Here is a 16,881-nt window from a genome sequence, read left to right as displayed (position 1 = left end):
TGATCCAAGTGTAAAAGAGAAACTATGGCATTACAGGCTGGGTCACCTTCCTTTGAGTAATATGAAAAATATTGTTTCAATTTCTCCTTGTTCTAATTTACTTCGCCTTGTATTATCTGTCCTATGACTAGACAAACAAGGCAGCCTTTTCCTTTAAGCACTATCACATCCAAATTTGCTTTTGACTTGATACACATAGACACTTGGGGACCATACAAAACTCCTACTCATGATGGTTTTAAATATTTTATCACTATTGTAGATGACTTTACAAGAGCTACTTGGACTCATTTGTTAAGCACAAAATCAAATGCATTTTCAATATTGCAATCCTTCTTAAGCATGGTGGAAAGGCAGTTCCATTCTCATGTAAAGATAATAAGATCAGACAATGCTTTTGAATTAGGAAGTGGTAAAATCCAATCAGATTTTCTATCCTCTAAAGGCATTATACACCAAACCACATGTGTATTTTCCCCACAACAAAATGGAGTAGTGGAGAGGAAATACAAGCATCTTCTAGAAACCTCCAGGGCTTTGCTATTTCAATCTCACTTACCTATCACCTACTGGGGAGAATGTGTTTTAACAGCCACTTATCTTATAAACAGATTTTCATCTAAAGTTTTACACTATAAAACACCTTATGAACTTTTGTTTAACACAAAGCCTTTGTATTCTCATTTAAAGTATTTTGATTGTTTGTGTTTTGTGTCTACTCTATCAAATCAGAGATCTAAATTTGATCCAAGGGCTCTGCCATGTGTATTTATAGGATACCCTTTCAATAAAAAAGGCTACAAGGTTCTGAATCTTAAGACTATGCAAATTTCAGTATCTAGAAATGTTGTTTTTCATGAGAAATTTTATCCTTTCTCTTCTCCTACTCCCCACCATCCTCCAAATCTGTTTTCTCATGAGAATCCAGAAACTATTTCAACTGATAATTTTGTGTCTCCAGGTCTTAATACTACTTCTGATGATTGCAATGTCACTACAGATCTTATATCCCCTCTTACTAATCCTATCACTAGTTCTACCTCTTCTGCTATCTCTCACTCCCCTCTTCCTATTTCTCCTGAACCTCTTGTTGAAACCATAGTTAGACAGTCCTCTAGGATTCCAAAAACTTCTTCCTATCTCAGAGATTATATCTGCAATGCTATCACACACACAGACATGACTTCCAACAATTTTTTTAGTCCAGTTAATGTTGCATGTTTTTCTTTTAGTCACTTATCTTCTGTTAATCAAGATATGCTTAAATCTATATCTACTATCCAAGAACCTATTAGCTATGCACAGGCTTCTTATCATCCTAGTTGGCAAGAAGCTATGAACAAAGAAATTGAAGCTTTACAGTTAAATAATACCTGGGATGTCGTTGTTTTGCCTACCGGAAAGAAAGCCTTACCCTGTAAATGGGTTTACAAGGTCAAACAACATTCAGATGGGAGTATTGAAAGACTTAAAGCTAGATTGGTGATTAGAGAAGATATTCAACGAGAAGGTGTGGATTATAATGAGACCTTTTCACCTGTGGTTAAAATGACGACCATAAGGTGTATTTTGGCTTTGGCAATTAAGAAAGGATAGGGTCTTTTTCAACTAGATGTCAACAATGCCTTTTTACATGGGATTTGGATGAGGAAGTCTACATGAAGTTTCCACCAGGTATCTCACCTCCTTCACCTAACCATGTCTGTTTGCTGCAAAAGTCCATTTATGGACTTAAATAGGCTTCCAGACAGTGGTATTCAAAGCTGACCTCTACTCTCAGTTTCAAAGGATTCAAACACTCCTTAAATGACTATTCTCTGTTTGTAAAGAAGGAAGGTGATTTCATTTCTATTGTTGCGGTTTATGTGGATGACATTATCATGACTGGGAACAATCCAGCTGAATTACATTCCCTTAAGATGTTTTTGGATAAGGAGTTTCGCATCAAAGATTTGGAAAATTTGCATTTTTTTCTTGGTATGGAAGTTGTTCGAGAATCTCATAGTCTTGTTCTATCTCAAAGGAAGTTTACTTTTGATCTACTCCATGAGTTTGATTCATTAAATCTTCAACCTGTTTCTGCTCCTTTGGATTCTACCATCAAGTTACAAGCTCAAACAGGCACACCCATCACAGATCCCACTCTCTATAGGCATTTATTGGGTAAGTTGAGTTACCTTACTCACACCAGGCCTGATTTGTCTTTCACTGTGCAGCATTTGAGCCAGTTTATGCAAGATCCTCGTGAACCACATCTTACTGCTGCCTTTCGGGTGTTGCGCTATCTTTTGAAGGACCCAGGACTTGGTTTGTACATGACTTCTTCCTCCTGCTACAAACTCCTCGCTTTTTGTGACTCTGATTGGGGGACCTGTCCAGATTCACGCCGATCTGTTAGTGGTTTTTATATTTCACTTGGTTCTTCACCTATTTCATGGAAATCTAAAAAGCAAGCTTCTATTTCTCTTAGCTCAGCTGAAGCTGAGTATCGTTCCATGCGACGAGTTGTAGCTGAGCACGAGTTGTAGCTGAGCTTACCTGGTTAGTCCGCCTATTTGACGATCTGTCTGTTTCGTTTTCCTTGACTATTCCTTTACATTCCGATAGCCTCGCTGCCATCCACATAGCAAAGAACCCAGTTTTACATGAACGGACGAAGCATGTTGAACTTGACTGTCACTTCATCCGTCAACAGTACCTTGCTGGTCTGATTTCCCTCTCTTTTGTCAAATCGAACTCACAGCTTGCCGATCTGTTTACCAAATCGCTCACTAGCCCGCTTCATCATCGATTATTAGAGAAGTTGGGTGTTTCATTCTCCCCTCCAACTTGAGGGGGGGTGTTGTGATTTATCTCTCTCAGAGATATGTTGAAGGAGGAAGATAAGAAGATGAAGAGGAAGATAAGAAGATGAAGAGGCTCAAGACCACTTCGTACAAATAGAAGTGTCTAGATCCTCTTCAAATATTTTTTTATGTTGGGGCAAGAGGATATGGACTGAGGATATGCTTTAATTGGGCTTTCAGATTTTTGGATTTCAGTTTTGAGTTGGGCTGACAGGAAATATTATATGGATAGTAGATGAAGGCCCAATAGTTATATGACCTGTACATACATAATGTTTATTTTATTTGTGTAGCATTTATTTATTTTTTAAGTTGTTAGGAGGTTACAACAGAAATTGGGACACTTGTCCATTCTGTTACAAGATTAGATTCCATACAAATGTATATAAATTCTAGAGTAGATTGTAAAGAAATATAGCAGAAAATACAAGAAAAAATTTCACAAGTTCTTCATTATTTCATCATTTTTCAGCGGAGCAAATTGAGCAATGACAACAACAAGGATAAAGAAAGAAGTGGCTGAAATTACTGAATAACGTCATTAAAGACCAAAACGTGTAAAGTAGAGATGATCAAATAATGAATTGAACGTTATTCTCTAATGGTGTTATAGAATAAAAATTCAAGAGAAATTTTCATCGGAAACTAATTATCAAAAATAAATTTAGCATTTAAGTTATTGTGACAGGACACCTACTAAATGTTGTGTATGACTAATTTTCTTTGGAAGTATTGGACGAAATATGCAGATCAATATTGGTTATACTTGGAAGAATGGACGAAATAACTTCATCTATTACTGTAAAAAATTATGGGGAAAAAAATACATCGAGAGCATTGGCAATATTGTGAAAAATAGTATCCTTCATCAAACTAAAAGGATCTTATTCTAATATGTACTATTTTCATTCATTATTTTAAAAAAATAAAATAAAAACAAATCAAACGAAATTATAGTTTCGTGCTCAATAATTTTACTTTTCCTATATTACTACAAATCTTGCTTTGTATCTTTTAAGCTTGAAATTATTTTATGTTTATTTTTTCAATACTATCTTAGGTTTGACGAAAATAAAGTATATGAAAGTGAAAATGACAAGTGAAATTATCATATTAAAGACAAATTAATGAGACATATCTCAACTCACATGCCTAATTTCATTTGTATTAAGACCATAAGATTTTGTATAATTTTTTATCTTTATTTTTAAATGCATAATAATTTATTAAATGATTCAATTCGATTTTAATTTATAATGACCATGCATTGCGCGGATATTAATATTAGTTTACATAATCAGGTGTGTCATTGATTTTTAAGGAAAAAAACCCACTTGTAAATTGTAATTAATCGAATTGAATCAATTTTTAAGCTTCTTTTTAATAAATTTGATAGTTTTTATTCAAATAGTTAGATAAGTTTCAAAATTTATAAAAAAATAATCAAAAAAATGCTGAATAATTTATATGTAAAATTTATTTTAAAATATTAACAAAAAAATTGCTTTTAGACTTGGGTTGACGGAAGCGACTACCAGCAACAATATAATTAAGGGCAAATTTCATAAAAATACACATAGCTAACTTATACTCCAAAAATGTCCAAAAGGTACGTTACAATTTTTTAGCCGAAAGTAAAATAGACTCATCAATAATAATAAATCTTCTAATCTGTTATTTAGGAATCTGCGATTCATATTTGATTTTTATCATTATCAACTTCAATTAGTTACTCCAAAAACTTCATATACTTAATTATTTTAGCTGAATTTAATCCAATGAAGCTCGAAATAATCACAAACATCAACAATTGGTGAAATGAAATCAATATTATTTTCAAAACTGAAAATCTTCGCATACACGGAGTTCACCTATATGAGAAATAAAGACTAAGCGTTAAAATTACATTTCAAGTAATTTCTAATTTATATTTTTCGGCAACGACACCAAAATTTGATGCGCCCAAATTACACCTATGAAAAAGTATAAAACAGTCGTTATCAAATATAGAATCCCACAAATTGGGTCGGATCCTACAAAAAATATGGCAAGGATATTACTCTTAGGCATAATCAGAACAGATGGTCTTTATTTTTAAAAACGACGCGCCTAAAGTAAAGTTTAAAGTATTTTAATATGCTTAATAACTAAAGATTGATTGTGTTTTTATTAATGAGATGTGAAACTAAGGTTGTAGATTCACATTTGATAGCTTAACTTCAGTTGTCTTTACAAACTCTAGTTAAGTAGTCTTAGGTGTAAAACGATTGTCTTCTAAAGTACATCTAGAGTCGTTTCGCTTCATCTAGAAGATATCACCTTAAGTCCCTATGACACTTTAAAAATAAGCTTTTTCTGGCACCCTCGTGATTCCACCACAATTAACATTGACATCTTGAAAAAAGAACTGATATTCAACTTTGATTTTTCGTCATTGATTGGACAAATATAGTTGTACTTCAATAATAATAAAAAAAATTAATTTTAATTATTATTATATATATAAGAATTACAATATATAAAATCAGTGGCGGAGCCAGGAATTTATGAAGGGGGTTCAAAAAAAATTAAACACGCTAATCATATCCATAAATAAATGGGTCGGGTCAAATATACCTGTTTTGTAAAAAGCAGGGGTCTTTCTACAAGTTTTTCAGTTTCTTTTGAATTATCTTTAGCTCCTGAAAATGCAAATGGAGAGAAAACATAAACTTTTACATTTAAAAAGACTTAAAATAAACACCAACTCAAAGTAAAAATACTCTTCCTCCACAAAAAGAATTGACATAAAATGGCTTCAAAACAATACAAAAACACCCTGAACAATAGAAATTATTATATCTTGATATGTATTACAAAACATAGTGATAATTACACCACCTTGAAGGGGGGTTAAGAAGCCAAACACACGAATAAGCCTATCAAAACATTATTTTACAATTGAAATTCAACTACATACACTATTACAATTTTATTCTACGAGGTTTCATATCTTGAAATGTCTTAATAATAACATCATTAGAAATACTATCAAATACATCTTTTTCTTAATAAGAAATCAAACAACCACTTAAAAAATCATCACTCATTTGGCTCCGCAAGTCATTCTTGATAAACTTCATTGCCGAAAAAGCTCTTTCAACTGAGGCAATGACAACTGGTAGAAGTAGAGCAAGTTTCACTAAGCGGAATACCAAAGGATAAGTAGAATATTTCTTTATTTGAACTAATCTTTTGGAAAGATCACAAAACCCATTTAGATAGGAGAACCTTTCATCAACATCACGAACATCAACAATATAACTTGCAAGTTGATTCTCAAGAGCACTCATATTAGATTCATCAAAGTCATCCGGATATAATTCCGTCATTCTCATTACTTTTTTGATGTCAAAACTTAAAAATGAGTTAATTGGATTTAAGCAAGCAATTTCATGAAGAAAATCAGTAGTCACCTCATCAAAATGATCATTAAGTTTTTGAAGTTGCCAATCAATAATATTGCAAAACACTTCAACACGATAATGATGTAAGATTGTATAGTTAGCAAGCTTTCGTCGTGATATTAAAGAGCTAACATATGGCTCCTCAAAGTTAGGTATCAAAACATCATGTTTGATACAAAATGTAGATACCTTAGCAATAAGAGAGTCCCATTCATCATCCCTTAAAATTTGCAACCTTCTCTTTTCTACTTCAACAAGTAGCATGGCATTTGCGATATCTTGCTCCTTTTTTTGTAAGCATTTATTAAGCTCATTTGTAATTTCTAAGACATCTCATCAAATGCAATATGAACACAACCTCATATGTTCGGCAAGCTTCGAGATGTTCCATTGCCTTAGCTCTTTCATTCAAATTTCGTGCATCAAGAGAAAGTGATTCAAGAACATCAAGAATATATCCAAACATAATAATAAAATTATTAAAGAATTTATAATGAGATCCCCAACGAGTGTCACAAGCTCTTGAAAGACCAAGTTGTTGATTCAAGCCCCTACTGGTTGTAAGTTCACCCATATCTAATGCCTCTTTAATTATTTCTTTTTGAGAATCATGTAATTCATTCATACGTTTAAAAAAAGATCTCAATACATTTAAAATATTTGAGACCAATACTGCAAGTTTTTCCACTTCAACACACTTTTTAGAGACCCCAACAAGAGTTAGTTGAAGTTGATGAGCAAAACAATGGATGGAATGAGCCGATCTACTTTCTTGCCTAATCAACATTTTAAGGCCATTGATCTCACCTTTTATATTGCTTGCCCCATCATAACATTGTCCACGCACACTTGATGGACTCAAAGAATGTTGAGAAAGTAAATTAACAATTGCCTCCTTTAGAGATGAAGCACTAGTATCTTGAACATGAACAATGTCAATAAGTCGCTCCATCACAAATCCCTTTCTATCAATATATCGAAATACAATAGCCATTTGCTCCTTGCGTGACACATCAAAGGACTCATCAACTAGCAAGACAAAGTAATCACCATTTAATTCCTCAAGAATTGATTTAACGGTCTCTATTTTATATGCACTCACAATATCTTTTTGAATCATTGGAGAAGTCATTTGATTATTTTGAGGAGCATGTTCTAGTAAATAATCATAAATTTTATCACATTTTTTTGCATACCATTAGAGAATTTCAAGAAAGTTACCCCTACTAAGTGATGATTTAGATTCATCATGACCTCGAAATGCAAATTCTTGAGTTATGAGAAATCTTACTACATCAGCCGAAGCACTTAAGCAAATTCAATATCCATGCTTGAGTTGATTAGATTGCCTCTCAAATGTAAATTGAATAGATTGTTGTTGTCGTAATACTTGACATTTCTTTTTTGATTGATTATGTATGCTATTTGGTAGATCAATATGTTTGTCAAGACTACTCTTTTTATTCCAACTCTTAAACCCAACACTTGAAAATACTTCACCTCCTCCTTAATGAATGTTATGGCTTTAAATACATAACAATACAAACAATAGACTGCATCTTTACTAACACTATACTCCAACCAATTATGATATACATCATCAAACCATTCATGATTAAAATGATGTATTGATCCAGAAATATTTGTTTGAGGATACTCATGCACCGCTAGACGAGGTTGGCAAGGACCATTCAAAAGGTATGCTCTTCTAATAACATCACGATGATTTGGATGATGGTTCGATATTGAGATTCTTTCACTAGGATCAAACTTTAAAGAACCCAAATCAAATTCTTGAGAAGAATGTAATGATACTTCCGAATGATTAGTATTTTTTCTTGGTTAGATTGACTATGACTATGAGAGGCTAAACTTGATTTCGAAACTTTGGTGAAATACTTCTTCATTGACGCTTGAGATTGAATCGCAAAGACTAAAAAGTATATAAATAAGACAATAAATATCATTATACAACAACAACAACAACCCAGTGAAGTCCCAAGAAAGTAACAAAATCTCAAAATGAACCAACAAAAAATTCAGAATCAAGAAAACGAGTCATCCAAAAATAATTTGAGGTATAGCTAAAAGTTGTGGCAAAAGAACCTATTATAAAATAAGCATTCAACTTTCTAAGAAAGCAACAAAATCCCAAAATGGTTCAAAGAAAAGATTCAGCATCTAGGGGTCATCCAAAAATAACCCGATATATGTTATATAGCTAAAATCTGTGTCAAAACCACACATTTTTCAAACCAGCAATCAACTTTCTAAGAAAGCAACAAAATTCCAAAAAGGGCAAAAAAAAAACAGAATCAAGACAAAGAGTCATCTAAAAACAATCTAGTATATACCTAAATAGCTGTAGCAAAATCCACCCTTTGTCAAACAACCATTATAGAATTCTGAAAAATTTTAGAATAAAAAAAAAGAACTAAGAACTTACAGACTACAACAGTGGGGCAGCGGCAATGGAGAACGGACAACAACAAGCAGCAAAGAGCACCAGGCACCAGGCAGCCAATTGGTCCAAAGAGAAGAGAAGAGTTGGGGGAGAAAATAAAATAATGAAATCCCTAGAAAAAGAGGTTTTTTTTATTTGTTAGACTTTTCAATTAAAGATTTCAAATTAAAAAAAATAATATGTTAAAAGTCGTTTTTTAATTTACATTAATTTTAAAAAAGGTCAAAAACTAAGCCTAAAAACGTACCTAAAATCAGAAAAAAAGTGTGGTTATTCGGATTTAAACCCGCGAACTAATACAAGCTAAGGCGAAATATTGAACCCCTTTGCCACTGAGCTAGTCCTTTGGCTTATGCTTAGGGGGTTCAATATTAAATATATACACATAAATTAAATATATGCTCAGTAGTGCATTACGATCTCTTGCGCTTTGACTTCTGATTTCTGTTATTTCTGTTATTATTTATTACTTTCTATGCTTTGATTACTCTATTTTATCTGTGACGCTTTCATTATTTATTTATTTGTTATTTGTTATTTGTATTTATTTATTTGTATTTATTTATTATCTATTCGTTATTTGTTTGTTGTTTTTCTCATAAAGCTTTTAATTTTCTATTCTTATCTAACATTTTTTATGCGTTTATGCTTCTACTGAGCCGAGGGTCTCCAGGAAACAGCCATCCTACCTTGGTAGGAGTAAGGTCTGCGTATATTCTACCCTCCCCAGACCCCATGTTGTGGGATTTCACTGGATTGTTGTTGTTATCTTATATATACAGTGTAATTTTTTAACAAAGGGGGTTCGGATGAACCCCCTGGACCTAATGTAGATCTGCCACTATATACAACTATATACACTAAGAGACTGTATTGAATATAACATATACAATTAATATACAACTATGCACAATTTCAAAACTAGTTAAGAGACATAAATTTACTTTGTCAATATTGGGCATGATCACACCATTGTTAAGGTCTGTTTACATTGAAGAATGAGTCACTTTTTAATTAAGAATGTGTGGCATGTTTTTGCCAACACAAACAGCGAACATATCATGAACTTTACGACAACATTCATAAAATCATATTTGTATTGCAATGGACAAACCTCCGAGTCTATAAGTACTCACATTATTTATTCCTCATTGTGGTAGAATTTTTTCAAAGTACTTTTTTTCTAGGCATATTCTTGATATTCAACACTTTTGAAAAAGCAAAGCCAACTTTGATGATATCATGATCATTGTTATGAGAATAAGAAGAGGTGAGCAACACCATCAAAGTTGTAATAGGGTCAACCCTTTTCAATCTAACTCCACTAGGCAGTCTAGGACCCTTAGACTCAGCCCTATTCTTTTTTCTCAATCTAGTTCAACACTAAGACAAGCATATGAAAATACAATATAAAGCACATAAAAAATTGCTTCTTAACTTTGTATTCAAACTCATGTCACAAAGAAGGACATAAACACTTAGCCTACCACTATTAAACAAATGACGCAAAAAAGCGACGGACTGCGTCGCGTTTTTGGTCAAAATCAACGGAAAAGCGATAGAGTCACTTTCGTTGCTTTTTTGCTCGAGGCTTTCAAAAAAGCAACGGACTGCGTTGCCCCTAAATTTTTTTAATTAAAAAAAAATATAAAAAATGACGAACTCTATCTTTTTATTTTTTTAAAAAAAATAATTATTTAATATAAAGAGACGGATTATTGATCTCCGTCCATCGCTGCTTGATTTTGGAGTTCTTAAAAATTTTCAGAAAAGCGACGGACTTAGAATCTCCATCTGTCGCTTTTCTGGAAAAAAAAATTAAAAAAATTTCAGAAAAGTGACGGACTAAAAGACCATGTCCGTCGCTTTTCTGCAATATTTTTGACAGCAGTTTCTGCTGCCCACCTGCATCATAATTCAATTCACTTCAAAGCAATTCAATTCATTCAAACACAAATAACAACAAACAAAATACGCAAAATACATAATAACAAAAATAATTAAACACTTAAAACGAATAAAGTCATTATTTAGAACGATTTAAAGTGTTTCAAAGTTAACAAAAGATTTTAAAATATTCATAAACTAACCTAGGAAACCTAAGAACTATTTGCTATGTATTCATCACTATTGTCGGATTCATCCGGAGTGGACCCTCTTGAATAACGAGGCGGAGATTGACGGGCGAGGTTGAACGTTTGTTTTTTAATTTGCTCAACTTGTTCATTCATACTTTTTTGCTCCTCAACCCTTCTTTTCTTAGATTCTGCCAATGCGCGTGTAAGTTCTGCAATTTGTTGAGACATAATAGCTACCTGAACCCCGTCAACAGTCTCGACTTGACCGACGATCCAATACCTTCTAAACCTGATTGGAGTCATCGTACATTATTCCTAGAGCCCATTCTATATATTCGGCCCTTGTGGCTGCCTTTAACTATTTTTTCTATCCAAATTTGAGTGAACTGTTCAGGCGTTAGCTGAATCGAATCTCTCATATCACGTGTGTGCCGCTCATAATCTTGCTGCATATTAACAAATAAAAGTTATAATCAATATATATATATATATATATATGTATGTATTAAAAATAAAAGTTAGAATCAAAATATATTATACATTATGTTAAATAACTTACATAGGCTTGTTTGGCCCTTTCCTCCACCCACTCATCCGTATCCGAAGCATTAGTCTTTTTCTTTATATGAGTCTTTTTAAAGACTTCATGATGATAGACAGTGCGTCCCAATTCTTTTTTCTATAAATAAAAATATAATTAATGAAATAATATTTTGTCAAATAATTTATTTAAGAAAATAAATTTAAACTTAAAATTTAGAAATCTTACCATCTCCCTCTGAATTGTACCAACACTTTTTGCACCTCCGATATGAAATGAGCCACCCTTTAGGCTGAATCTTGCTTTTTTCCTTGTTCGAAAAAAGGCTTGAATTCTTCGGTATCCCAATATCGGCATAATTCTTCAAATATCTGAGGTAGCATCCAACTCGAAAGCGCCTGATCATTCCTAGCTTTCTTTAGACAGCTAGACAGTATGACGCTCGTTTTTCTTTCAAAAGTGGTCGCAATGACCATATTGTACCTTGGCTCCCAGGTACATAAAGTCTGAAAAAATGAATAACGTTAAATAATTAGTTAAGTAAAGTATAGTAAAAATATTAAACGTAACTTAAAAAAATAGATTTAAACATATATATACCTTGAATTCATTAAACATCGCCTAGCGAATACTGTTTGAAATCTCCCGCCAAAACTGATAGGGCTCAGTATATAGCCTCCTAACACTCTCCTGAAGAGCCCTAGCAGCCTCCTAACACTCTCCTGAAGAGCTCTAGCAGCCTCCTTCGAAGGATGCCACCTGTAAGACACATAATAAACATGTAATTAGTTCATGAATAATTTATTAATGTAGAAAAAATAAATAAATAAAACATTAAACTTACGAGGATCCATCAGGCTCAATCATGACTCTCCCAAGTCTGTCCATTTTCCTAGAAGCTAACCCAGGCACATCATGTACTGCCACTAGTCTATTAGCAGAAGAAGAAAAAGGTGAAGCTGATACTGTAGGAGTGTCAGTCTCAACACTAGAATCTCTAAGTCTCATAGTAGATATGTGAGGTGATTGAGATGTGAGAGATGGAGTAGACGAAGATGCTACTCTCTGGGGTCGAGCAATAACCTTTGTAGGTACATGGTAAGTCTAATCATATGAAGTATATCAGATCTATAAAGAAGAAGAAGCGCCGCGTGGTCTGCGGAATTGACTATGGTAAACTAAAGGATCCATAGTCCCAAAAGGCACAACATGAATATGTGTAGGACTAGCTCGGCAGCGCTGCATCTCCGGCGCTGAAGAAATATGTCTTGGGATATCTTTAGGATCAACAGGTCTCTTAGACTTTTTTGTAATCCTACCAGAATAGCTAACCCCAAGATGATCCCGTATCTATCACCATCACCAGATGACATTTGTATGTAAAGTAACAATACAATATATAAAATATATAAATTAAATAAATTACTAGTTATAATCTACTACTTTATTCCTCCTCGCTTGTTTCATTTTTGTTATCTTTCCATTCCTCCTCCTCAGTTGTTTCATATTCATTGTCATTCCATTCTTCCTCCTCAAATGATTGATATTCCTCGTTTACTTCTTCCTCAACATTTGACATTATAAGTTCATCATCGAAAACCTCTTCTAGTATGTGTTGAGGCTGTTCTAGTGTGGTTTCCAACTCAACATCAACTTGTTGTTGAACAAGTGCAATATTATTTTGGTACGCCACATCTAATACATTCTCAATTTCAATTCTTCCCACAAGCTTTGTCTTAATAACAACCCACCAATCAGCCTTATCTCTACGCAATAGATATGGAGCGTAATAGACTTGCTTAACATCTTGGGCAATGATAAAAGGATCATAACTTTCGTATTGTCTGGTGTGCTTAACTTCAATTATATTATGTTATTGGTCTACCCTTGTGCCTCTGTGTGATGGATCAAACCACTCACATCGAAACAATACTATTTTTTAGGCCAACCTGAATATCTTAATTCATTAATCTCTTGAATGACACCATAATATTCTACAGTTTGGCCATTATCGTCGACATCACCTTGAACGCACACACCACTATTATTGATTTTATTGTGCATAGAAACTTCTTCAGTTTGAAACTTAAAACCATTCACATAATATTTATTCATTGTATGAATATGAGATTCAGACCCGAGTGCGATCTCTCTCACAAATGGCGAATGTTCGACATTTGAGTATTCATCATAAACTTACAAATTGATATAAAAATAATATAATTCACTATAAAATGAAAATATTATACCTATTGATTCAATATAAGCTTTCACACTTACATAATCCTTTAGCCATTTGGAAAACCTCGTATATATGGCTTCATTGCTCCATGTGCTTACGAACAAGCTGATATTGATATGTACAATTTTGATAGTTAGTAATCACTAATTACTATGTAATTTGATAATATAATTTAACACTTACTTAAGATATGACTGAATTTCTGACAATTAAGCAGAATAGGGGTCACAGCTGATTGTCTTTCCATATTAGTGAAGCCTCATCTTTCACACCGTTTAGATCCTCGACCACTTTGATTAAAAATTAAAATAGGTGGAAACATCGATCACTATCACCTTCATCATTGCGATTAGGCATATTTCTCTTACATGGAACTCATCCCCAAAGTAATAGGAATAAAAGTCACCAGTTTCTCTCGCAATATGAGCTTGAACAATTGATCCTTCGATCTTTCCTCTCTGTTTAATTGTTTGTTTTTAGTTTTTAATTTTTCTGAATATATATATCAATATATGTTAACTAATAATTATAGTATATATATATATATAAAATAACTTAATTACTTATATAAGAAAAATATTACCTCTCAAATGAATACATCCACCTTGTTTGAACTGGACCTTCAAGGCGGGCTTCTTTTACAAGATGAATCGGAAGATGCTTCATCACATCAAAAAACCACATGAAAAAATCTTCTCTAACTTTGTAGTAATAACAGAAATATTTTCCTCCATCCTGTCTAAAGTACTTTCCAACAACTTTCTAGAACATAAATCTCTAAATGAAAGACTTACCTCTGTGATTGGTTTCCATATCCTATCAGATAGATGGCTAAAAGCGATAGGAATTAAAGTTTCCATGAATACATGACAATCATGACTTTTCATACCTATCAACTTTTCTTCATTCAGATCTGCCCGCTTACCTAAATTCAAAACATATCACTCTGGCATTCTCAAATTTTTAACCCACTCACATATGTCACGTTTCTCATCCAATGTGAATGAATAATTGGCTTTAGGCTTGACAAATTTACCATTTTGAATTCTTGCAACCACAATTCCTTTCTCCTACAGTATTCCTTTAAGTCCATTCTAGCTCTTGTGTTGTCTTTTGTCTTGCCCTTAACATCCATCACTGTGTTAAATAAATTGTCAAAATAATTTTTCTCAATGTGCATCACATCAAGATTATGTTGTAGAAGATTATCCTTTCAATACGGCAACTCCCAGAATATGCTCTATTTTTTTCAATTATGTTCAACACCATATCCAGGAAGTCTAGATGGTGGAGTTTCTGTAGCTTTAGGCAATTGAGAAACTTTCTCCCAAATTTGATGTCCTGTTAGTGATGGAGGTGAAGGGTCATTTTTAATTTTTTTTGAATGCATGTTTCATCTTTCTAAACTCATGGTTCATTGGAAAGAACTGACGATGACAATCAAACCATGAATTTTTCTGTCATGCTTTAAGGTGAATGTCTTACTATTTTCCATGCAATGAGAACAAGCAAGCTTTCCAATAGATATTCAACCAGACAACATCCCATATACATGAAAATCATTAATAGTCCACATTAAAGCAACACGCATAACAAAATTCTGCTTAGTTGATATATCATAAGTCACTATGCCTTCAACCCACAATTGTTTAAGCTTATCTATCAATGGCTGTAGATAGACATCAATCAAACTTTTAGGATTACGAGTACCTAGAATAACACAGCTTAGAAAGATGTACGGACTTGTCATGCACATTTCAGGAGGAAGGTTATATAGGGTAAGAAATACAGGCCAGCAAGAATAAGGTGAGGCAACATTAGAGAATGGTTTGAAGCCATCTACACACAATCCCAATCTTACATTTCTTGGTTCAATAGCAAAATCAGGTTATATGTTATCAAAATGTTTCCATGCTTCTACGTCAGATGGATGAGACAAGACACCCGGCGGCTTTCTATATTCACGATATCATCTCATATGTGGGGCAGACCTCATCGATTCATACAATCTCTTTAATCTAGGAATAAGATGTAAATAATGCATCACCTTAATTGGGACCATCTTTTCAGTAGGAGTCCTCTTATAACAAGCTTGTCCACAAAACTTACAATTTTCTAATTCACTACCAGTCTTGTAGAATAACATGCAGTCATTCACACAACAATGAATTCTATCATACGACAATCCTAACTTGGAAATCAATCTCTTTGTCTGATAGAAGTTCTTAGGTATGTTAAACTCAAGATTAACTAATTTGCCCAAAAGATCAACCATTGAGTCAATAGCTGTATGAGGAACACTCCAATCTGATTTAATATTCATGAACCTAACTTCAACTAACAAAGCAGAATGTGGATTCCCTTCACATAGTGGACGACTAGCCTCTTTTAATTGTTGATAGAAGCGTCTTGCTTCTTCATTAGGAGTTTCATCAAAATATTGTTCGGGTTCCATCCCACCTTGAACCCCGAAAGAATCATTGACCATTTCATGAAATCTATCATATTAAATTGTATCATGTTGAACCCCATTATGTTCAACCCTAATTTGACTATGTGGTGCAAGTATATTATATTCATCCACGGACAGCATATTATAAAATATATTATTCAATCCATCTATTTCTGCATGATCAACTCATACAAAATATCTAAGCTTAAATTCATTACCATACAAATGAACCATAACTATATTTGGATTAAAAATTTCAAGCACCTACATTCACTACAAGGACATCTAACCAATCCATTTCTCTTAAAAATATCAAGTGCCATGGCTTAGCGCTTAGGCCACTACCTAAAAGTCAGCTTTTCGCTCTTTTCCTCTTACATAACAACGATGGAGGAGATAGTAAGCACGACTTTCTACGCAACGATTTCTTCTTCTCTTATGATTTCTCAAGTTACAATATGATCGATAAAAATTCTTACACCGTCAATAAATTCAGGTTTCAAACCACCACCAACTTCATAATGCATGTTATACATCCACAAACGTTGATCCATCTACAAAATTATATATATTCAAGCTTAATTAGTTCATAAAGACTATAATTCATCGAGACTACAAATGTCATTAATTCAAGTTATAATTAATTAATTCATATAATAATTAAGTTCAAGTTCTAATTAATTCAAGTTATAATTAAGTTCAAGTCCTAATTAATTCAAGTTATAATTAAGTTCAAGTTCTAATTAATTCAAGTTATAATTAAGCTCATATTCTAATTAATTCAAGTTATCATTAACTTCATATTCTAATTA

General features: G+C 33.1%; 1 protein-coding gene and 1 long non-coding RNA gene across 3 annotated transcripts; both read right to left on the bottom strand.

The window, feature by feature from the left end:
• Window positions 1-5,893: 5,893 nt before the first annotated feature.
• LOC129903612 (uncharacterized) lies at window positions 5,894-7,424 on the bottom strand. Its single transcript, XM_055979160.1, has 2 exons — window positions 7,100-7,424; window positions 5,894-6,615 (listed from the first exon to the last, which is right to left on the bottom strand). Exons 1-2 carry the CDS (start codon window positions 7,422-7,424, stop codon window positions 5,894-5,896), a joined length of 1,047 nt encoding a protein of 348 aa, XP_055835135.1.
• Window positions 7,425-10,739: 3,315 nt separating this feature from the next.
• LOC129904383 (uncharacterized) lies at window positions 10,740-16,538 on the bottom strand. 2 transcript variants are annotated; one of them, XR_008770418.1, is made up of 8 exons: window positions 14,201-16,538; window positions 13,801-14,075; window positions 13,656-13,722; window positions 12,220-12,306; window positions 11,976-12,134; window positions 11,604-11,881; window positions 11,394-11,513; window positions 10,740-11,280 (listed from the first exon to the last, which is right to left on the bottom strand). It is a non-coding gene; the product is annotated as an uncharacterized LOC129904383 (long non-coding RNA). The 2 variants fall into 2 exon arrangements; XR_008770417.1 differs by lacking the exon at window positions 12,220-12,306.
• Window positions 16,539-16,881: the final 343 nt, after the last annotated feature.

This window comes from Solanum dulcamara, chromosome 9 (genome assembly GCF_947179165.1).
Source record: "Solanum dulcamara chromosome 9, daSolDulc1.2, whole genome shotgun sequence".
Lineage (NCBI taxonomy): Eukaryota > Viridiplantae > Streptophyta > Magnoliopsida > Solanales > Solanaceae > Solanum > Solanum dulcamara.
The sequence above is the reverse complement of the archived record's forward strand: the minus strand, read 5'-3'. Positions and strand labels throughout refer to the sequence as shown.